Genomic DNA, 23,953 nt, shown 5'->3' on the forward strand with positions numbered 1-23,953 from the left:
AGTTTCAAACGGTGGACACGACAGAGCTAAAAACAACTGACGTAGTGCTGTGATAAATGTTGCTGGGTCCTTTGCGTAGACTAGAATGTCGTCGATCCATAGCAGCAGGTGGGCATACAACATCTCAGCGAACACAGTCTGCATCTCATTCTGAAAGTGTGTGGCCGAGTCACTTTCCCCTTGCGGAACGCGTCCTGGTGTCCTAATAGTATCGGTAGTAACGAAACTCATCAACTCTTGGCTATCAGGATGGAGAGGGAGCTGCCAAAATCCCTTTGGTATATCGAAATCCGCAAAACCGTACGCTTCCTCAGCTTCGCTCGCTGAATCCGTCACATCCTCTGCCGATCCTGCTATCGACACAGTAAGTGCATTAACCGGACGATAATCGATCGTCATCCGGAACTCACCGGGTACTTTGGGTTTGGCCACAGGTACTGCTGCACAGGCCCAGTGGCTCTGGTTGTTCTGCCGGATAAACCCCATCAGCTCTAGCCGCTTCGTATACTCCCGAAGGAATTTGCGCTGTGCCGGAGCATATCGGCGCGAGAGGGCACGGAAGGGTTTAGCTCCTTCAACAAGCTTGATTCGCAGTGGTGCAATGTCAGCAGGAGGATCGGCTCCAAGATCAATCCTAAAGATGTCTTCGTACTCCAATGTAATGTCTCGGAGGAAAGACAGGTATCCCTGGTCGAAACCGCTGTTGCCGGCTGCAACCACCATGTCTTCAAGCTTCTCACGAACGTCAGCGACAGACAGATCCGCATCTGGACAGTCCTCTTCTTCAAACGGGTCGACATCTCCCGGAAGAGCACTACCGGCAAGTTGTTCTAGTTGGTGGTTGACATCAATACCCAGTGATACTAATGTATCGTTGCCAAGGAGGAAATCGGACTCATTTCCTTCCATTACCGACATGTGACCTCTTGCAGGCGGACAGTGCCGGCGGCGGTCTGAAGAACGAAGTTGAGCGTCACGGAGTCGCGACAGACCACCGTTGACCCCCCCCCTGCTACTATTGCATCGACCGGTGTCGGTAATGGTTGTACCTTTACACCACTCCCCAGAGCTACCAACTCTTCAACCGCAGTACGTGGTATTACCGTCGAGTCGGAACCAGAGTCGGCGCAATATGCTAATACAATCAACTCATTCACCATGCCTTCGCCTGGCTGGGGTGCAGTGCGAACATCTTCACACGTGACCTGTCCTTCACTTCTTTCATCCTGTCCACTGCTCGGCTTTTATCTTCGGCCGTCGCAGCCGGACAGTCCCGAAGCCAGTGAGAGTCTTGACAGTGCCAGCAACCAGTCTTCGGAGGCGTTGAGTCCGTTCGTTGAGGTTGTGCAGTATTTGGCTTCATATTGAAACGCTGGGCTCCATTAACCCGTTGCTCTGCTCTGCCAGACCTGGTCTTCGGCTCGACCTGACTGGGTTTGCGGCTGGAGGCAGAATTTACATTCTGCTCCATCGCCAGCAAATGATACTTGTGCTGTGCCCTTGCCTTCTCCTTAATGATATTGAAGAGCATGAAATCGTTTTTCTTGGCCTCTCTACAGTCGTACTTGCAGTGACGTCTAACATCGTCACGGACCATTCTAGGTTCGAGGTTGTCGATCAAAATACTGCAGCGCATTTTCATGCGGTCGGCAAACCCCTGTGCTTCAGGGTTTCCGACACCGAGAATCTCCTCCAGCTTATTATTCTCTATAATGGTGGCGAAATCTCGATAATACTTCAGCACCCGAGCGTCAATATCATCCTCGGCGAGGTTGATCTTCAACTTCCTCTTGAAGAGCTCGTCAAGATCAGGTATTTGCTCATTCTTCACGGTGCCGATACGTTGGTTGATCAGTATGAGGATCTCCTCATTAGTAACGTCGTCAACTGCATTCCGCAGCTCGTAGAGACAGATCACCTCCAGCAACTTCCGGTGTATCGACGATTTTACGGGCTTCATCGCAGTCTCGGGTCGCTCCTTGCTCTCGAGACAACGCTGTCGGATGGTCTCTTCGTACTGGTCACGTGCTTGCTTCCACTTGACCAACGCGTTGTGGCTCCAATCTTCAAGCCAAGGTGCCTTGATAAACTCGAAAACTGGTTGGTGCGCCGAATGCATCACCGCGTCGCCATCCGCTTCATATTGCTGTGCGCTGCTTGCCATGCTAGCGGTCCCTGAGGACTAAAGTATACTTTGTGGTAGTTTCCGCTTTGCTGGGAATGCTAGTGTGCTATTGCTTGCAAGTTTAGAAGTGAGCTTCCTTTAGCTAGACTCCTATCGCTGTGTTCACTAGACTACCTACTCGTATTGTAGCCAACCGTTATGAAACAGCCTTGAGCGTCGAGCACCAGTAATGCAGTAGCTGCAACTTGATAGGCATGATGTCCCTCGAGATGGTGTTCTTGATTCCAGATAGTCTGCATGCCACGCAAATACCTACAACATGCCACTCTGTCGACGGTTTTTGCACAACACGATGCTGGTCACGTGACTTCGAGCCAAACGCTTCACTTCCACACGCTGAGTGGGGTGTTGGTCTGTCGTTTTGAGGTGCAAAGTGAGTCGCAGAAGCTGCTCGTGCTGATGGACTTCCCGGAGGAACCCACGACGCCTGCAGGGCCTTGTGTGGTGTTAAAGGAGATGGCCTCTGCGTTAGGCTTTCAGCCAAATGTCATCGTTGACGTGAAGCGAGCGACCACAGATCTACTCGTTCACGTGACATCTGCAGGTTTCACTACGCTCGAGCCGGACTTTGTGCAACTGGCCAAGTATGACGCTGTTACTGCTGAAGCGCCCGCCGATAATGCGTTGGACGTGGACATCCAAAGCCGATTCTTTGCTCCTCATGGTAGGGTGGGCGAAGATCCGGTCACGGGAAGTGCGCCTTGCGCCTTTGGGCCGTACTGGGCCCCACTACTCGAGAAGACGACTATCAAAGCACAGCAATTCACCCCTGTTCGAGGTGGATACATCACATTGGACCTCGTGGCGGCTGGACCGGGTCGCGTTCTATTGAAGGGCGAAGGGGTTATTGTCCTACGTGGCCAGCTGTCTTCATCGCCAAACCTGCAGGTTGCTACAAAAACCTTAGAATAAAAGAAATGAAGCTTCATTGAAGAGATTTAAAGTTTCCTAATAGTTCACCACTCTCTTGATGATATATTTCGAGTAGTCCTCCCAAATACCCATGAATCTACCGTAGCCACGAATCTTGCCTCGATTCGCCTTCAGAACCTGCCAGAAAACGTCGTCTGCTGTAAGCCCCTTCGAGTACCACTTGTTGAACTGTGCAGCCTCCAGCTTCTGGGCAATACTCTTTGATCTCCATCTAAGTTTCCCCACTAAAATCATCGTCGCCACCTCTTTCTCACCGAAGACGTCCGTCAGAGCGGCAAGTATCGCGCCCTCTGGGTACTGTTTGTTTACTTTAGCAGCATGCTGAGCCCAAATTTTGAAGTTGGGGCTCGAAAAGAGTTTAGCCACCAGATCCGTCTGAATAAAGTTGTTCTTGCCGACGGGCATTTTGCTTAGCCTTAGCGTTTTGAAGGCGTTCCCTAGAGTCTCGTCGGCATAGAGCAACCCCTGGAGCTCCTTAGTCTTGGCGGATGTAAAGACTTGTGATAACTTATCCCCGGAATTTTCGCCAACACTCCTCTCTCTTCCTGCCCTTCATCATCTGTACTATCAGCTCTCAGAAGTGTCTTGCTGACGTTGTTCCCTAATTCGGGAGTAGGACTGCCAGCTAGCACCAGTTTGGATTTCTTCGTTGCGTCAAAATCCCAACTAGGACAGCAGCAACCAACAGAATAAGATGGTATAGCTTCATCTCGGGGCTCTGAAGACTGAGCACTGGGTAACGAAGAGAGATTTGGAAAATGAAGTGGGATTGCCATCACAAACTCATCAGAAGTTTGTGAAATCACCTTGCAGAACAAATATTTATGCAAAGACCTTTTAGATTCAATGAACAGTTTATAAAGACATTTTTTTTTAAATCCACAGATGAGATTTTTAAAAAAAACTTTAAGCATGTCGTAACCAGTTTGAAAAGCCATAAAGTCGATAGCATTGCTCATCACGTCTGCCAGTTTTTTTAGTAACGCAGGACCCAACAGTAAGGGCCTGGTGAAAGTCCATGTAACTAATCATTTTGTTACCGAAATAAAATGATTAGTTGCTTAACGTAAACATTTTGTCTGCTAACTAAACAAAGTCACCATTCCCTCAACCAGTCTGAAAATGTGCCGTCTTTGCGGAGATCTAATTTACGGTTGTGAAAGACACATGGCTATTTGTTTAAGGCTTCGGCATCTGGCAAAAATCTAAAACGGCTCAAGAAAAACTAGTCTGATTTCATTTGGATTACACTTGTTGATTTTAACCATTTCGAGAACGAAGGGGCAAAATGTCGGAACACGCTGCTGCTACCGGAATTAGCCTCTACTTTTAGTGTACTTGTTGTCATATCATGTCAACTTTCGGTGGGCCGTATAGAGACAGCTATCGCGTTTCGGGTTGAACTTTAGTGGAATAAAAAAATTAATACTTTATGGGCGGGGACTTAACAACTTTCTGAAAAAATTGAAGTTCGCGCTTTCGGAGCGACTGGCACTCGCGACCCCCCCCCCCAGCGGCAAAACAAACGATTCCAGATGCGGCTCAAACCCTTAAGCAGATTTCTTGGCATGGTACGTTTGTTTGCTACAAGGAGAAGGTTTTGTGATAATAGCTAACATGTACGAATGACAGGCGGACAGCGACAACCTCCCTCCGTATCCCAGTCACGGCAACGTCACGCGTGCGCAACAAAACACAGCAAAGCTTGCGCGCGCTCAGATCCGTCAGAATGAGCGTTAGCTGAGGAATCAAGCTAGGCCGGATGGGTCTAAGCTCCCTCCCTTTGTTGCGCACAATCTGTTATCTCTGGCGGCTCATAACGCAGAGCAAATTGCGCTCTCTCGATAGGAGGAGCAAGCGGCGCATCTCGCCATACATGGGCAGCAGCGGGTTACTCGCAAGACCGCCGCAAAGCTATGGATGAATCGCGAAGAAATGACCGGGCGATGATAGATGGGAAATGCGTGCTCTGCGACTCATGTATCCAGCAAAGACAATCGCGATGGAGTCGTCCAATAATGACCGTGTGTTGGCTGAGGTTATTGCTGCGGAAGAAGATGGAGATGCTTTCGAAGACGCCTCTCCTCTGCCCTCGGCTGATGGGACAGATGACTCTGACTTTTACGATGCGCCGCACGAGAAGTAAGTGGATGATGTGCTCGAAGCAGAAGAGGGAAGTAGTGATGAGAATGCTGCGAACGGAATAAGCGCGGAGGAAAATGAAGGTTCTGATGAAGACGAGGAGATTGGAGAGTCTATATTTGGTGCTGCACCAAAAATACACCAAACACATTCGAAAAACAGAAAAAAGTATTTGTTTCTGTACGTTTCGGGTCTTTGAAGAAGACCTACGATTCCAGGGAGGCTTTTCACGCCGCATTCGAAGTGTTCCAGAGGGAGACATACAAGCAATTCTCGAAGCTATCGAGTACGTCAGTGAAGATCCGAAACAACCACATGACGAAGAATGCTGAAGCCCTAAAACTCACCGGAAAGCGTGCTAGGAAGGCAGTGAATTTGATTCCTACTGACTGGGAGCACTACGGCATCACGTTTAAGTGTATCCACGGCCAGGAATACAAGTCACGTGGCAAGGGGAAGCGCAAGCATCGAAAGGCTCGAGACACCAAGTTTAGTGCAAAGTTGAACGCGCGTGTTATGGCGACTTCGTATGGAGACTTGGAGCTGAAAAGTTTTGGGTCCGGTGTACACAACCATTATCTCACCAAGGAGCTCTGGGAGAGCTATGCTGAAAATCGAACTGTGAAAGATGTGCGCCTGACCAACGATGTCGAGGTCCTCCAAAACGGTGGTGCCAACGGCAAAGGAATTTTGTTATACATTCACGGACGCACAGGTAAATTTAAATGTTGCTGGTGTGATTTCGGGTTTTGAAAAGGGTAATTTTTGTGTATAGGGTTTGATATGTAGGAAAAAGACGAAGATGATGAATGTACACAACATGGTTCAGAGAATTCGCTGTAAGCAAAGAGGCAACCTGACGGATGCAGAAAGAGCCTTGCCGTCTTGGAAGAGTTCTGCGGTCAGAATTCTGGAAACACCGCCGAGGTTAATGTCGACAGAGAAGACGATATTGCTCGTGTCGTGACTTTCCAGACGTCGAAGATGAAGCGTATTTTCTCGGCCTTTTCTCAGGTCGTGATGGTGGATTCGACTCATGACACTAACGCGAATCGCTACAAGCTGTTTACCTTCGTGGTGCACGACGTCTTCGAGAAGGTATGGCTGTAGCGCCTTACATAATGTATTATTGTGGAGTCTCGAAGAATATATATGCTGTATCTTTTTTGTGTAGAGTCAATACGTCCATCATGCACTCTTGGAAAGCGAGCATAGGGTTAATTTGGGCAAAGTCGTAGAGATATTCAAGAAAAACAATTCAGATTAGCACAAGATACGAGATATTATGACCGACAAGGATGTTCATGAACAGGATGGCCTGCGCGAGATGATTCCACAGGCCACTCAGCTTCTCTGTCAATGGCATGTGTTGACGTGGCTGAAGAAGCAAGCTGCCCGTCTGGCCAAGCCTGTGAGCAAGGAAGTGAAGGTTCTAATGAGTATTCTGGTCGATGCAAAGTCGGAGGGGGATTACGAGTATTCAAACGGCACCATGTTCCAGATTCTCGACGGTTAAGAGAATAATCCTCTTTTCAAGACTTTCCCAGAATATTGAGATAACTCGCAGGACCAGTGGGTGTCGTACAAGCGCGGAACGTCCCGCACCTGACGAACAACACGAACAACCGTATCGAGTCAAAGTGGGGGAAGATAAATTATGTCGTCAAAGATACCTTTCCAATCGACCAGCTTGTGACGACGCTTATTACTCTACAGGATTACGCTGAAGAGCACTACATTGCATAATTTAATTGCGTGGCAGAGAGACCAAGTGGACTAAACGAGGTCCCTAATCTTGCATCGCTAACATTGCAAATCAGTGACTTCGCGTTAAGACTTGTCTCGGAGGAGCATGCGCTTGATACAGGCTCTGGTGCTGACTACACTGTGAACATGGGAAATGCGACCACAACGGTAGTGGCGAGTGTAAAGTGTGCATCTACGTATGAGGTAGACACTCAGATATCTGTTTTGTTTTGATGGTTTAGATTAAGTTTATTTATTTTCTTTTGCTAACGTTCGGTTCAATATTCTGTGATGCAGCGGAGTCAATGTAAATGTGTCTTCATGCAAACATGTCTGTACTGTGCCGTCACGTGATGTTCGTAAGGAGTAGGTGCAATTATGGAACCGTTACACTCTAATGCGCTTCATTTCCACGAGGTGGATCGTCCACAGTGTGGTAAATATTATTGCCGAGGGAGAAGTCTCTCCTGGTGGTCTTCGCCAAGTCTCGTGCGCCCCGTTACCAAAAGAAAAATACACTCTCAAGTACTTCGAGGTACACCGAATCAAACTATCTATCCGAAATAAACGATGCTCGCATGACGTTACAGTCGCCACCCACGTATCAAGCTGCTATACCATGGATGGAAGAGTTCTACGAAGCACTCAACAGTGGCAACGTTGTGGCGTTCAATCTCAAGAATGTTTAAGCGGCTTTCTGAGTCTCTTTATTTGGTGGTGCGACGCTCTCACAGATGTCGTTCGCCAAGAAAGCAATGCTACCGTTGGATTCGAATGTTGTGGACGAGCAGCTGTGTACTAAAGTTAAACACGACACTGGTGTGGGGCAGGAAGGAGATAAGGAACGCACAGTGTTAAGGCGTGATACAACACAGCAGCGATGCCGCTTTCAACAGTAGCGAAGTTGGTTCGCTCCTCAAGAAGAAAGTCAGCGAAAAAAAAATTCATACCAACACTACCAAAAAGACAGCGAGAGCAGCACCAAACTGAAACCACTTCGAAACCCAAGCGTAGCAGGGCTAAGTGGAAGTTTGCTAAGCGTCTGCTAGTTATGGGAATGACAAAAGCACAACGCAAGCGAGCGAAGGCCAAAGAAAACCACAAAACGACAATCGTGCTGGCAACTAAATATCGAGAGGGACGGGTGGGGAAGCTGGCAAGTTTTGACCAAGTTGCTGAGCTATTAAACGCCCCATACAGCATGTTCCACACAAAAGCGATGCTAGACACTCTAGTGATCCCTAACCCTTGAGGTGCGTGGCAAGCTATCCGTGAGGTCGTACGCGGTCGGGCAAGACATCCCCCTCGTAAAATCCATCCCCCAGATGATCAAGATCATGGAATATATTGAAGCAATCCAGATAAGAGTCGATATTGACCTGCTAACCTATTGGCCTGACTACGGATTTGCAACGTTCGATCAGCTCGATGGCATGACAAGTGTCATTGAAGCTCGCAATCACTTCATTCTCGTCATGCGGACGATGCGGTGGATCGACGATGTGGAATGGCGTGTATCTGACATTTGCAAACCCTTTTCAGATGCACGCAGCGTCATCAAGGTATCGTGTGTTCCTTCAAACTAACCGGACCTAATTTTACGAATGTACAAACAGAATGAGCACAAAAACTACGTGGAAACGCTCACCCTAGGGTCAATCGAGTTCCTGGTGAGTTTGTCGCGGGACATCAGCTACTGGGCTTTCGTGAAAACTTGTGGCTTCATACGACGTCTATCCTTGTATCCATGATGGTTCTTCGTGATGAATAGTTCCCGTTTTCACGAATTTTTTAGACGAGAGCGACGTAAACGCGTGGCGGGAGGGTTTGGAGCTGGGAATCCGCAATACCAGCGTGGCATTGGAATTTTCAACGTAGGGAATCGTTGGGTTGCATTTCTAACCGACACATCCAACCTGAAACGAACAGGGGCGTCTGCTTCATGTTCGACCCCCTACAGAGCCAGCACAATTACACTATCGCCGAGCGTAGCGTACGTTCCGCTATCGAGGGGCTTCTACATGTGGAAGACATGCTGAATTTTGAGAAGGTGGAGTGCTGCAAACGAAAGGATATCAGCTCGTGCGGAGTGTGGTGCATCGCCATACTCGAATTTCTGCTTAGTGGTGCCTCGTGGGATGACTGCCTCTACAACCTGTTGCCGTACTCGCTCATGCGATTTTTGTATAAAGCGATTGGTTTTATTGGAAAGCAGGCAGCCAGCTAACTTCAACCAAATACATTTTGCATGGATCCTTAGTTTTGATCGGTAAAGTGGTTTGGTAAAATTTTTGTGGTAAGTTTGGTATACTACTTTTATATTTGGTATGTTTGGTATTACGAACCAAACGCACTAGCAGAAAGAACATAACACTCTAGAGCTAACTAGAATACGCAAAGTGCCACGATTCCCCAAATCTAGAAATTACCGCAAATGACTGATACAACATGGTGTATTTCTCACACACCAAAGCATAGATAAAATATATTTACCCTACATGATGGGTAACGTTTTTTACATGTGTTTCGGGGCGTTTAAAAATGGTACATCAGTACCCAAACAAGTCAATTAATAGCCGTCTAATTTTGGTTGCAGCAGTATCGTCCCAAAATGCCCTTTTTGATTTGATCCACGGTTCTATTGCTACGACTTAAATATTACAAATATAACGCAAATGTAATGTTAAGAAAATGCAAAAGAAGCAGTAAGCTTGTTGAATTGCTGCTTGCGTTCTTGGATGCAAATACCGATGTGAGTAGATTAGTGTTAACCGAAACTCTCCTACATGTATTTCTAAATACTATCCCTCTTTTGTCCCCCTCGTTGTCCTCTTGTAAGTGTTTGCTCAAGCACCGCTCCTGGCATACCTGAACCATCCATACTGTAATTTCTGGCTATTGCCCAATCAAAAACGATCCTGATCGGGACGTAATCCGGTCTGGGACAGAACGGGACGGACCGTAATCCGAACGACGGTCGGAACCGTAACCGAAGCGTGCGATGGCAGCGTACTGCAACACTCCCACTCGCCGTTACTTCACGGTGACCTTATTCTTGATGCCGCTTGCGCCACGCAGATACTTCCGTGTCTTCGCCCCGAGGTCCTTTGTCAACATGTCGGCAAGCTGTCGCTTGGTGTCAAGATAGTTCAATTCAACCGTTGCCCCATTCTACGTTCGCGCGCATGAAGTGGTATCTGATGTCCACGTACTTAGTCCGCGCGTGATATACAGCGTTCCTAGCCAACGCGATTGCACCCTTATTATTTTCCCAGATTAGTGTCGCGCCCACTTGCTCGATACCCATGTATGTCAGCATAGCACGCGTCCACGGCCCCTCTTGCGTACATAGGCGCAAAACCATACACTCCGCCTCAAATGAGCTGAGCACGACCGTCCTTTGGAACTTGGACTTGAACACCACCGGTGCGTCTCCGATCATCACCATGACCCCGAACACCGATCGCCTATCGTCGATGTTCGTTCCCCAGTCTGTGTCAGAGAACGCAACTCCCTCGATATTCTCCGTCACACGACTTTCCTGCCCGCAATGTTTCGCTCAGGCATTTTCCGTCCTGATATTTTCCGATCCGCGATTTTCCGTCCTGAGATTTCCCGTCCCACTGTGGTATACTGTACCGTGATCGCGCGTCGTCTTTAAGTATCTCAGCACCCGGATAGCAGCTCGCCAATGCTGAATTCCATGTTTCACGGGGAAAAGGGACAGCTGCGTCACCACGTATGCATTGTGCGGCGGAGCACATGTCGTAATGTAACGTAGACAGCTGATAAGAGATCGGAGCGGTTTAGACCGCATTTCCGTTCGTTCTTCTTCTGTTCCAGGGAACCGCAGCTTGGACAACTTAAACTTAGCTAAACGCGGGTTGTCCACAGCCTTTGCGCTCTGCTGACCGAATCGCTCAGCAACATTATCGACATAGCGCGTCTGTTTAATCATGAGCGTCCGTTCCGTTCTGTTGTGATTGATCTACATTACGAGAATGAATCTGGCCGTGCCCAACTCTTTCAATCTTAAACGCAGCCTTGAGAGCCATCTTAACTTCTTGGATCTCGTCATTCGGCCTGGCAGCAATGATCATGTCGTCCACGGACAAGCACACGTAGTTCTGGACGAAAACGCAATGAATCGTCCTGTTTCACGCACTTGCGGCCTGCTTCAGACCGTGAATGGCCTTGTACATTAGGCAAATGAAGTCTCCTGCTCTCTCAGTGCCCAATTGAATCTCCATGTAAACATGGTTCTTCAGCACGCTGTTTCGAAACGCAATAACCGCGTCTAATTGCTCCATCACGTTTCCGACCGCAACACATACGGCAAGTACCACTCGAATTGAGTTTACGTTTGCCACAGGCGAGTAAGTTTCAAAGAGCGCTATTCCGAACTTCTGTTTGAAACCTTTTGCAGCCAGGTGTGCCTTGTATCGGATCACTCGTCGGTTTTTTGGTTTCCTCTTTTTTGCAAAGACCCAATGGCAGCCTATAGAACGCATCTCCGTCCTGCGTGGAACAATCGTCCACGTCTCGTTTCGCTCGTGTGAGAGTAGCTCCGTCCTCACCGCCTTGCGCCACTCGTCCCGTGTCCGAGCTGGCCATCACCTGCGGGTGGATCCGCTGGTACTGCCTCAGTAATTAGTCCGCGCTCTTCAATTCGCGCTCTCTTCGGTGATGGTGGTCCATCACTCCCTTCCAAATTTCACTCTCCATCAATTCATGGTCCGTCCTCAAGCAATAGAACGGTCTCACGATTCCGTCGTATCTGTTCCGATTCGGGACGAAAAAACAACCTATCAATATGAAACGCGGCTGAGTTGGATCGGAATCCGTCCAGAAATGCTGACTGTGTTGAGCGGTATTCCGTAAGTTCCAAGTCTGTCGAGGGCTCTGCTGACGGCAGAAACATTTTTATTCTCGCACTTTGAGTAGGTTCCACCGTACCCATCTCAATATCCTGGTTGGACTCCTCGACATCTTCCATCGGTTCGTCCTGAACCGATTCCCGTTCCACTCGGTCCGTCCGGGTCGGAAGGCGTCCTTCATCCAAATCCTTGGTTTTCGCAATGATTGCTCTTTTTTTTGGAACGGATGTTTCAAATATTCCGTCCACTTCTCGCTCGTCCAGTTGAATTGACCGCGATACCTTAACTATGGATCGCTCCAAGTCATATACCCGGTATCCTTTCACATTCTCCGCGCATCCGAGGATCATGCACCTGAAGCGCTTTGGTTCTAGCTTCGGCCTCGTTGCGTCATCGACATGAGCGTAACACCCGCAAGTGGTTCATGCGTGGGTTTGCCTTGATTCGCAACTCTTATGGTGTTACCGTCCTGATCGACGTGTCCATGGACCGGTTGATCAGGTACACAGCTGTACTTACTGCTTCGGCCTACCATTCCGTAGACACACCTTTGTAGTAGAGCATACTCCGTGCCTTTTCGATGATCGTACCGTTCATCCGCTCAGCCACCCCGTTCGGTTGAGAGCTGTATGGAACGGAGCGCTGATGCACGACCCCGTTCTTCATGCACATCTCAGCTTGCTCACAAACCCCGTCCCATTATGTGACCGTAGACACTTCAATCGTTCTCCCCATTAGTTCTCGTAGAGCGTCTTGAACACGATCAATTTTGCGACCACTTCGCTCTTATTCTTTAGGAAGTACGCTACTACGTATCTTAAGGGGCGGTTACCAGCGTAAGGATGTACCGTGCGCCTCCCTTTGAGACCGTCCGCTTAGGTCCCTTCACATCTGTGTGTAAAAGCTCCAACACACGCGATGTCTGGACGGGAACGGTGTTACTGTTTGCTTGCCTTTTAGGCACCCACCACACAGCTTCTTTGTGCCCTACTTCACCGGCGGCACTCCGCTCGTAGCTTGCTGCGTTCCGATCATTCCGTCCCGTCCGAGATGTTTCATCCGAGCATGCCATAGCTCCCACGCGCTGCCCCGGCACACTGCACAAGCCGTGCTGCCTCCTGCTGACAATCCAGGACGTAGGCTTTACCGATCTTCTTACCCAGTGCGATCGCTCTGGTTGTCCCCCAAATGGTTCAGGACGCTCTTTAGAACTCCACGTTTAGACCGCGTTCAGCCAATTTTCCGGCTAAAAGCAAACGGCTGTCCATCACGGGGATGTAGTGCACCTCGATCATCATGATGCGTCCTCCGCCAAAACGGGTCAACCGGACCGTTCCTTGTCAAGCTACGTGCAGTTTTTTTTCTGTCCGCGATGGTCACCTCAACTCCGGTGGCCATATCTTCGTATTCTAACAGATCATCACGGTGGGGCGTCATGTGGGACGTGGCACCGTTGTCGATCAGTCATCCGTCCTTCCGTCCTTCTCCCACAGCGAATACGGAGTCGCCCTCACGATCTCCGTCCTTGACCGGGCGGCTCGCTTCATATGACCGACTTGGTCACATATAAAGCGCTTGTTCTTGAAACCGAACCCGTTCTGTCGTGGTCCGTTCCGTTTTTCAGCTCCGTTCTCCTTCCGACCGTTTCTTCGTCCGTCTTTGAACCGGCCGCCGTTCGCCTTGAACGCGCGTTCCACGGTGTCCTTCTTTTCCAACCGCTCGCACTCTTTCAAGAGTTTCTCTTTCACATCGTTGAGTGTCACATCGGTTGCGCTCTCGATGATCGACGAGATCAACTCGATCTCGGCCGGTAAGCTGCTCAACAGCACAGTCATTTGTCGTGCGTCGTCAACTGGCTCTCCCAGCGTCTGCAATCTGACGCCCAGCTCGCCGAACGCGCTCCGATGCTTGGACATTGTCGCATCGTCGTCCATCTTAAACCCATGCAGCCGTCGTGTCATCGCGACACGATTGTGGATCGTCATACGACTGTAGTACTCTCGAAGAGCACTCGAGGCCTGCATTGCACGGGTCACAGAACGAATCTTTGTTTGATGTTGGAGCTCTTGCCTTGGGCGATGATAGCGAGCGCTTTTTCGTCCTGGCCTCCGTGCCCTCGTTTTTCGGCTTGGTCACCTCCACATGCGCAAGCGAACCCTTACGGGCCAGCGTCATGCGCTTGTTATAAGTAGTTTCCACTACCCAGGAGGACTTCGACTTTCTGGGTCGTCATTATTGAATCGTGCGTGTAGAGCGTTCTTGCGGCTGTAAACCTGTTGAATTGCTGCTTGCGTTCTTATATGCAGATACCGAAGGGAGTAGGTTAGTGTAAACCGAAACTCTCCTACATATCTTTCTAAACACGCTCCCTCTATTTTCCTCCTTGTTGTCTTCTTGTAAGTGTTTGTGCAAGCACCGCTCCTGTCGTACCTGAACCTACCATATTGTAATTTCTGGCTAGTGCCCAATCTAAGTCGATCCTGATCGGGACGTAATCCGTTCTGGGACACAACGGGACGTACCGTAATCCGATCGACGGTCCGAACCGTAACCGAACCGTGTGAGGGCGGCATACTACAGCAAAGCCCCGTTTCATGGCTATTTTACTACCCGACTTGCGAAATAATTGGTAAAACAAATATTTTTAATACAGCAACTTCCATGACATTGTGGTTGTGACAGGGTCGCACAGCACCTTGCGCTAGAGAGAGTGGGCATCCGAGAGTATACAAACTTTCCGTGAACGGCAGTTCACAGGTCCCCTTTGCCTAAGGGAGCGAAGTGACCAATTTTAGGTAGGTTGTAAACTAGATATATTTATAGGTTGGCTAAGCTTGAGTTAAAACAAACTATAAGTCACCGATAAAAACGCAATGTCATCAACCAATGGTTGGCCTGGGACAACACTGAAACTATGTACCAGATACCACGTGTCACACTTCATGTAGCTAGGGAACACTTGGGGCTTCGTACTCCGTTACATCCCCCACACTTATGTTCGGTTTAATGACCAACAGAATAACGAAGGGTACGTCACAAACCCTCATTCTCAAAGTCGAAATACATCGACTTGGCTGCGCGAGCGCGGCGGAGGCTCACTTCACAGTTAGGCCTCGAGCACCGGTTGAGCGCTCTTCTTCTCGGCCTCCTGATCGACCTTAAGCATGCCCCGTGGTACTTTGAAGAGCGATGCGAAAACACGCTCCAAGGCTGCTGCCGAAACGGCGCAAGCCAAGAGCACTAAGCCTCACGGCAAAGTCTCTGCACTCCAGGAGGCTTCTGAAGTGGCCTCGGAGGCGATCGGCTCAGCTGGTGACGCGGCTGTGAGCTTGTGTGCGAACAAGCGCCGCAGTCCATCATCTTCGGTATCTTCAGACATCCGGCCGAACCCGCAGTTCGCTGAACGTGAGTTCTATTCGGGCAGTGAGGACGAGCCCGAGTCCGGGCGCACTCACACCGCTCATGTGGGCTCTGTGGGAGGGCACACTCCTATGCCCTGGGAGAACAATGACGACGATGCGTGCAGTCGTTCGCTAGTGATCACGGTGATCACCGCTCCAGGACGGCTGTGCGCTCTGACAGTCCTGTCGTCATAGCTAAGGGCGCCCCCAAAGCTGGCGCCGACGAGGGTTGGAAACCTCGCAAAAACCTCTCGCTCGCCGAGGGTCTTGCGCGTCCTTTCGTCCGCTTGCTTCTCCTGCGGGTCCGACGCAGTGCCCTGAGATTGACCGTCTTCGTCAATTCGTCGTTGTGCTTGAGATTGCGCTTGGGCTTGGGACTGGCGGTGATGCTGCCACTCACGCCAGGAATCAGGGCGTACTCGCTCGTCTTGTGAGCCGCCTGGATATGTTGGAGCGTGAAGTCTCGAGCCTGCATCTGCGAGTGGACCAGCGATCCTCTTCGTCCGAGCTTGACGAGGCCTTCCGCATGATTTGACGTAACGAGGCTTTGCCACGTCCGGAGCCGCATTCGGCGCACTCTCAGCCGAACGCGTATGGTGCGTACTCAACGTACTCAATGTACTCGGCGTATGGCTTCGGGGTCCGTTCGAACGGTCCCCTCCTGCGTACGGTCTTGCCCGCAGCCTTGCGGTTCAGACCGAGGCTTGGGTGCCTACTCCGATGCCCTCGTTGACGTCTATGGTGGCCCTCGCTTCGAGGAGCTGGACCAAGATGGGTCTGCGAGTCAGCAACCCCCTGCGGATCATTGTACCACTTAAGACGTCTATCGTAGAACGCCGGGCGCGTCGTCATTGACTTAGCGATGTCGATGGTATACGGCGCACCGTGCCTGACCAGGCCTATGAATGGTCCAATGAAGCGGTGCTTTAGCTTGTTGCTGCCGACAGAGCTGACATTGTCTAGCGGTAGTCTCCTCGTACTACAAGTCTTCCACCTTAAACACACTCAAGTTTCCTCTTCCAGGTTTGTCAGAGTACTCCTTCTGGCTGTCCTGGACCGTTGCCATGGCATCGCAGACCCTGCTGATAGCGCTCTGCTTGGTATCCACAAAGGATTCCACTTGTTTCCGCGGCAAAAGTGGTCTCACATATGAAACCTGGGAGGAAAGAGCTTCCCGAGACCCTCCCCCACTTAGAATAGAGGATGCAGTGTCTCCTCGAAGGGTGAGAGGCACTCTGGGGTGGCGAAACCCATTCATAAAGAACGGCGTGAGCCCCGTGGACGCGTGCGCCGCCTTGTTGAGAGCAAACTCAACAACTGGAAGCTGTGTCGACCACGTTTATGTTGCTTCACGCACACACTGGGCAGAGTGTCCTCGAGCACTCGATTGACGCGGTCTGTCTGGGCATCTGTCTGTGGATGTCCGCAGTGGACATCTGCAGACGAGTTCCCAGTAAAAGAAACAGCGTTTTCCAAAACACAGCCGTGAACCGCGGGTCTCGGTCCGAGACAATCGTCTCCGGGAGACCGTGATAGCGGAACACGCCATCGACGAACAACATTGTGGTTTGTCCGGCCGTAACGGTGACGGAAACTGGAGCAAGATTTACCATCTTGCTCAGCCGACACACGAACACCTAAATTCCGGTGTTGCCGTGTCCGTCGCTGGGAAGCCCAAAGATGAAGACAAGACTCATCGACTACCAATAGTCAGCCGGAACGGGCAGTGGAGCTGAATCGTGCCCTGCGGGCTTGGTCCACTGACCTGTTTCACATGTCTTCACGTATCGTGCCACCCACTTATACATGTGGGCCCACCTGTAGGCCTGAGAGACCGACCGGAAGGGCTTAACGCGACCCAAGTGGCCGCTGGAGGGCGCATCGTGCGCCTCCGTGAGGATGCCGAACTTCCGATTCTCGTCGTTGAGTACGACTACCCGTGAGGGTTCATTGGGCTCCACCCGGTAATAGAGGAGGTCATCCTACAGCTCATATCGGTGGAGTCGGGAGCGCTATCGCGACGAAAGCCAGTTGGACTTCGAGTTCGTTCCTGCAGCTAGGAACTGGACGATAGACGCGACCGCCTCATCGTCCCCATACGCCACGCGTATTCGATCATATAGATCCGTTGTCACCCGTGTGATGAGGTCCAACTCGTAGTCTGGACGCCGAGAGAGGGCATCGGCAAGCACGCTGATCTTGCCCGGTTTCTACTCAACGCGGAAGTTGCGTTCCACGAAAAAGGATAGCCACCTCGCCATCCGTTGGGAGAGATGAGGCGAATTCGTCGCCGTCCTCAAGAATGCGTAGTCAGTGTAGATCACAAAGGGCCGTGAGCCCAGAAGATGAACCCGAAACTTCACAAGGGCGTACCTTATTGCCACGAGCTTCTTGTCGTGGACGGGGTAGTTCCATTCGGTGACTTTGAGCTTCCTGGGATGAAACGACATGTCGTTCGTGTCCAGCCGTGTCGGCCAGCAGCAATGCACAACCGATGGCATAGTCGGAGGCATCGCAGACGACGCTGAACGGCCGCGTCTCGTCAGGCGGGACCAGGACAGGGGCCTCTTGGAGACTGGCCTTGATGCTGTCAAAAGCATCCTGGTGCTCTTGCTCCCAGCGCCAGTCGACGTCCTTCTGTAGGAGACTCGACAAGGGCTTAGCGAGGCTCGCGTACCCTGCGCTGTACTTGTGAAGCTAGTTGGCCAAGCCCAACCACTTTCGAAGATCCTTCTGGGATCGGGGCGTCGGCCATGCTGCTATGGCCTTGACCTTGTCTGGGTCAGCCCGAACGCCCACGTTGCTTACGAAGCAACCGAGAACTTTAATCTCTGGTGACGCGAAAACGCACTTGTCGATGTTGGCGTAGAGCTTGTTCGCTCGCATTACGTCCAACACTCGACGGAGGTGTCCTAGATGCATCTCCATGGCCGTCTTGCCTCCCTCGGCACGAATATGTCGTCGAAGTACGTCTGTCCGAAGGTACGCAAAGGGCGGAACAATTGCGTCACCAGGCGATTGAACGTCACCGGGGCGTTAGACAAGCCCTGCGGCATGACGAGCCACTCCCAAAGCATGCCGCTTGGAGTGCTTACCGCGGTGAGCGGGATGTCACTCTTTCGCATCAGGATTTGGTAGTATCCGTCGACCGAATCCAGCGCACTGTACAGTACGCTCCCGGTCATGTTGTTCAACAACACATCCTTTCGTGAGATTAGTGTCTGGGCCGGCATCGTCGCGTTGCTCAGCTTGTTATAAGCGTGAAATAGACGCCACATCCCGTTCGGCTTCCGAACGCAGAGGGTTGGCGTCGAGTGCGGGGACGTTGACTTTCGCAACGTGCCTGCCTTCGCTTTCGCAGCGAGGACGGCATCGATGATCTCGCACCGTTCGCCTGGAAGAGGCTATTGTCTCGTGACATAGTACTTTGTTACAGGCACGAGATTGATCACATGCCGTATGCATCGATTTCGTGGGAGCTGGGTGGATGTATGTTTGCTCACTACGTCCACATACGCCGTCACCAAAGGATACACCGGATCCTTGGGGCTCTTAAGGATCTCAGAACCCAAGCGCGTCTGACGCCGTTTGTTCAGATCTTCCAGGACGTCCTCGTCCAAGCCAGAGGATGCGTTCAACTCCTCCCGAGTGGTCTGAGGTCTTATGAGCACCTTCGTGGCAACCTACTCGGCCTTGAAGCTGGTCACAAACGACTTGACCGTCATTTCTGCAAGGTTCCGTTGCTCTGCAACCTCTTGCAGCCGCTCCAAATGGACACCAGATGCCTTGACGGGTAAACCGGTATCGCCATCGAAGCTGTGATAACACTTTTCCACCGGCCATGCTGGAGAAGCCCGATCCTGGACTTTGAGTCGCTGAAGCAACGTCGACCTGAACGAGGTTCAGATCTGATTCTTGGCGGCGGCGTCGTCGGCATCGACGGCGACCATGACGTATAACTTCGTTACCCACGTCTGGGGATGTCGTGGTGCCGACATTTGAGTCACTCGAGGCCTCGTGGGGTACTATGTTACCCACACAGGAAACGCATCCCGCATCTTCCTCTTCAGTTAAGGTCTGGGCGACCGTGTGTGGAACTCGGTTACCCACGTTGAACACGCTATCATTGACAGTTGCAGCTGTCTGTAGAACTATGTGACCCGCTTGTGAGCCTAAGTAGCCCACTTGGTCAGCGCCTCCTAGTGCCCTTTCTTTCTTTCAAAGCATCGGACAACTTGTTGCTATTACGAGCAACTGTCTGCCGGCGTGCGAAATTCTTCGACGCCCCAGAATCGACCAAGATTCTGAAGGGGGATGCGTATCCCTACCCACTCTCTGACGACGAGCAGCCTACCGTTTTTCTTCCACAATCGAGGGGTGCAAAGACTATCAGGGGCTAAGTCCCCGTGGTAAGGGCAACCTCGGCACCTCTCATGAAGACTTCGTTCTTCTCCAGCAGGACGCCCTGCCCCTACTGATCTCCGGCGTTCCTCTGTTTCCGGGATCTTGGCTTCTACCAGCCACCCTTGAGGACGGGCTTGGGGAAAGTCCGCCTGCGGTGGCTTTCCGCGGGACAGTTACGCTTGAAGTGGCCCAGCTTTCCGCAGCCGAAGTAGTGAATATCGCGCTGCTTGGCGAGCCCGAGCTCCATGGGAGCTGGTACGGTGGGGCTGGCCCAACCGGGATTCGACAACGAATTCTCTGGTCATGCTAAGGCTGGCGTGCGCGCCTGGCGATGACTGTACCCTTCTTGGAGAACCACTTTAATCGCCTCTTCGAGGGTGCTGGACTGAACCCGGAACAACTGAGTGCGCGCCGGCCCCACTCGAAGGCCGTCCATGAACACAGTCACCTTGATACGTTCGCTAAGTGGTCTGTCCACTAGGGACGCCAGGGACGCCGCAATAGCTCCCGCATCTCTTGAACGAGCTCGTGCAGCTCACGCCTTCATTGCTTACTTTTGAGCGTGAGCGCTGCCGGTACTCGTAGCTCGCCGGGAGGAACGCAGCTTGAAGCTGTTCGCACAGCTGAGCCCCGAATGTGAAACATCCAGGCGATGTCGCCTCCCGCGTGTACACCCAACGCTTAGCACGACCGCTAAGGTTGGAGAGCGCTAAAGCAACGCTGAGTTGCTCGGTTAAGATTAGCGCCGCGTCCATCGCGAGCTCTACTTCTCTATCCCAGAAGTAAAGGCTCTCAAATTCTCAAGCCTTCCCTTCATACGGCTTTACCTTCAGCCGTATTGGCTTCGGATTGAGGCGGAATTGGTTCCGCCGCCGGAGCCTGCAGGTTTCCTGCTCATGTGCGATGAGCCCTTGCTCGTAAGCGTCAAATGTATTGACGCGCTCGAGCTGCTCGGTTTGTGTTAATGCCACCAGGCTCTGCAGGGCCTCCATCATGAAGATGCCAGCCATCTTCCAAACCGAGTCGAGCTGTGAGTCGTTCAGATGGGAGAAGTCGTTCCTATCCATGGCAACGAACTTCGGAGAGGTTCAGGTAGTCTACCCGCGGTGGCGTGGATTGACTACGAGTGCTACCAAGTGTGACGGGGTCACACAGAACCTTGCGCTAGAGGAAGTTATCTTCCGAGAGTATACAAACTCTCAGTGAACGGCAGTTCACAGGTCCCTTTTGTCTAAGGGAGCGACGTGACCAATTTTATGGTAAGCTGTAAGCTGGATGTATTTATAGGTAGGCTAATCTAAAGTTAAATGTACAAGCTATAAGTCACCTATAGTAAAGCTTTGTTGTTAGCCAATGGTTGGCCTCTGCCGACCCTAGTACCATGTACCAGATATCCCGAAGTGTGACGTGTCACCCTTCATGTAATTAGGGGACACTTGAGGTTGCGTACCCCGTAGCAATAATATTGTACAATTCTTCACTGAATATTAACCAAAGAAACTGTCATATTGCTTACCCGTGATCATTTCCAACTACAGTAGAGAAAGTTTATTTTATGGCAATGATGCGTGCCTTGTATTGTTTTTTTCTTGCGGTTTCCAGCGAGCCTTGTCATGGCAGCCCGGCGGCTGTGGTGTTGCTCACTTCCGCATTATATAGTACCACAAGGAAGGGGCTTCGGAATGGATGCAGCATGTGGCGATGGAAAACAGCTTGAGTGATACAGCTTATGCTGCTCACGCACGTACTGCCCAGACTCCAAATGACGTCGTCGAGTACAATCTGCGGTGGTTTTAAATCAGGTATTAATATTGACACACAATCGCGAAAACTAGGATACTTTTGTGTACTAACGCTAATACTTCTTATGGAATACCAGGCACTGAGGTGAAGCTGTGTGGACATGCCACTCTGTCGACTGCTTTTGCATTACACGATGCAGGTCACGTGACTTCGCGCCAAACGTTTCACTTCCACACGTTGAGTGGGGTGTTGGTCTGTCGTTTTGAGGTGCAGAGTGAGTCACAGAAGGTGCTCGTGCTGATAGACTTCCCGGAACAACCCACGACGCCTGCAGGGCCTAGTGTGGTGTTAAAGGAGCTGGCCTCTGCGCTAGGCATTCAGCCAAATGTCATCGTTGACGTGAAGCGAGCGACCACAGATCTACTCGTTCGTGTGACATCTGCAGGTTCCACGACGCTCGTGCCGGACTTTGTGCAACTGGCCAAGTATGACGTACGCGTTGTCGCTGTTACTGCTGAAGCACCCGCCGATAATGCGTTGAACATGGGCATCCAAAGCCGGTTCTTTGCTCCTCGTGGTGGGGTGAACGAAGATCCGATCACGGGTAGTGCGCATTGCGCCTTTGGGCCGTACTGGGCTCCACTACTCGAGAAGACGACGATCAAAGCACAGCAATTCACCCCTGTTGAGGTGGGTACATCACATTGGACCTCGTGGCGGCTGGACCGGGTCGCGTTCTATTGAAGGGCGAAGGGGTTATCGTCCTGGGCGGTCAACTTCCTTCATCGCCGTAACCTGCAGGTTGCTTCTAAATAAAACAATTGAAGAAATGAAGCTTCATTGAAGAGATCTTAAAGTTTCCTAATAGTTCACCACTCTCTTGATGATATATTTCGAGTAGTCCTCCCAAATACCCATGAATCTCCCGTAGCCACGAATCTTGCCTCGATTCGCCTTCAGAACCTGCCGGAAAACGTCGTCTGCTGCAAGCCCCTTCAAGTACCACTTGTTGAACTGCGCGGTCTCCAGCTTCTGGGCAATACCCTTTGATCTCCTTCTAAGCTTCCCCACTAAAATCATCGTCGCCACTTCTTTCTCACCAAAGACGTTCGTCAGAGCGGCAAGCATCGCGCCCTCTGGGTCCTGTTTGTTGACGTAAGTAGCATGCTGAGCCCAAATTTTAAAGTTGGGGCTCGAAAAGAGTTTAGCCACCAGATCCGTCTCGATATGGTCGCTCTTGCCGATGGCCAATTTGCTTAGCCCTAGCGATTTGAAGGCGTCCCTAGAGACTCGTCGGCATCTTGGAGCTTTGGCGGATGTAAAGACTTGTGATATCTTGTTTATCCCCGGAATTTTCGCCAACATTCCTCTCTCTTCATGCTCTTTATCGTCTGTATTACCAGCTCTCAGAAACGTCTTGCTGACGTTGCTCCCTGATTTGGGAGTAGGAGTGCCAGCTAGCACCAGTTTGGATTTCTTGCTTGCGTCAGCAATCCCAACTAGGACAGCAGTAACCAACAGAACAAGAAGGTATAGCTTCATCTCGGGGCTTTGAAGACTGAGCACTGGGTAACGAAGCGAGATTTGGAAAATGAAGTGGGATTAACATTGATTGCCATCACAAACTCCTCAAAGTTTTGTGGAATCACCTTGCAGAACAAATATTCATGCAAAGACATTTTAGATTCAATGAACAGTAATTAGAGACCGTTTTTTATAAAACCCGTAGATGAGTGTTATAAAAAAAAACTTAATTCATGTCGTAACCACTTTGAGAGTCATAAAGTCGATAACGTTGCTAAAGCTCCGTTTGCCAGTTATTTTAGCAACCCCCGCGACCAAACAGTAACGACCGTGGTGAAAGTCTGTGCAACCAATCATTTTTGACCGAAATAAAATAAAAAAATATTAAAAGTGAACTAAACGAATTCGCCATATTCCCAGCCGAACTCACCAGCGAACGGACCCGTCGCACTCTCCAGAACTTATTTTTTTACTGCGGGGTTCTTGTCCATAAATCTGTTCTAATCTTCAGATCGGTTCCGTAGTCGAAGTTCGTAAATACGTATTACGAACCAACCCAGAGCTATTAGATTAATAGTATTGATAGCTTATAATAAACCGACATGTTTGCCCATCACGCGCTCAGGTAGCAATCTGGTCAGATGTATACGAACAGAAAGTCGTTATTGCTCAAGTACACTGTATCTTGAAATGGACTCTCACTTTACCTCCAATTTTTTACTTTGTGTTTTTACAAATTTCGACACTGGTTCTAGACTGACCTTTAAGAGCAACGCTTTGCGAACACGGTGTGCTCACATGGTTGTCACCTCGATCTCCTTAGAATTTACATATAAAGTTGTAACGGGGTACGTAGCCCTAAGTGTACCCTGGTTACGCGAAGTGTGACACTTCACACTTCAGGAGTATGACACGTCATACTCCGAGATATTTGGTACAAGGTACCAAGGTCGTTCAAAGCCAGCCATTGGTCAAACGACATTGCATTTCTATAGGTA

General features: G+C 50.6%; 3 protein-coding genes across 3 annotated transcripts; 2 read left to right on the top strand and 1 right to left on the bottom strand.

Moving 5' to 3' along the window:
- Positions 1-8,063: 8,063 nt before the first annotated feature.
- On the top strand, positions 8,064-8,659 carry PITG_15434 (uncharacterized protein; the record flags this gene model as incomplete). Its single annotated transcript, XM_002898338.1, has 3 exons — positions 8,064-8,209; positions 8,283-8,573; positions 8,623-8,659. 3 exons carry the CDS (start codon positions 8,064-8,066, stop codon positions 8,657-8,659), a joined length of 474 nt encoding a protein of 157 aa, XP_002898384.1.
- A 12,791-nt stretch (positions 8,660-21,450) lies between these two features.
- Positions 21,451-22,222, top strand: PITG_15435 (uncharacterized protein; the record flags this gene model as incomplete). Its single annotated transcript, XM_002898339.1, has 2 exons — positions 21,451-21,490; positions 21,568-22,222. The coding sequence occupies 2 exons, from the start codon at positions 21,451-21,453 to the stop codon at positions 22,173-22,175; spliced, it is 648 nt and encodes a 215-aa protein (XP_002898385.1).
- Positions 22,223-22,292: 70 nt separating this feature from the next.
- PITG_23054 (secreted RxLR effector peptide protein, putative) lies at positions 22,293-22,973 on the bottom strand (the record flags this gene model as incomplete). The annotated part of the gene is made up of 1 exon (XM_002898340.2): positions 22,293-22,973. The coding sequence occupies one exon, from the start codon at positions 22,971-22,973 to the stop codon at positions 22,293-22,295; it is 681 nt and encodes a 226-aa protein (XP_002898386.1).
- Positions 22,974-23,953: the final 980 nt, after the last annotated feature.

This window comes from Phytophthora infestans, genomic scaffold (genome assembly GCF_000142945.1).
Source record: "Phytophthora infestans T30-4 supercont1.37 genomic scaffold, whole genome shotgun sequence".
NCBI lineage: Eukaryota > Oomycota > Peronosporomycetes > Peronosporales > Peronosporaceae > Phytophthora > Phytophthora infestans.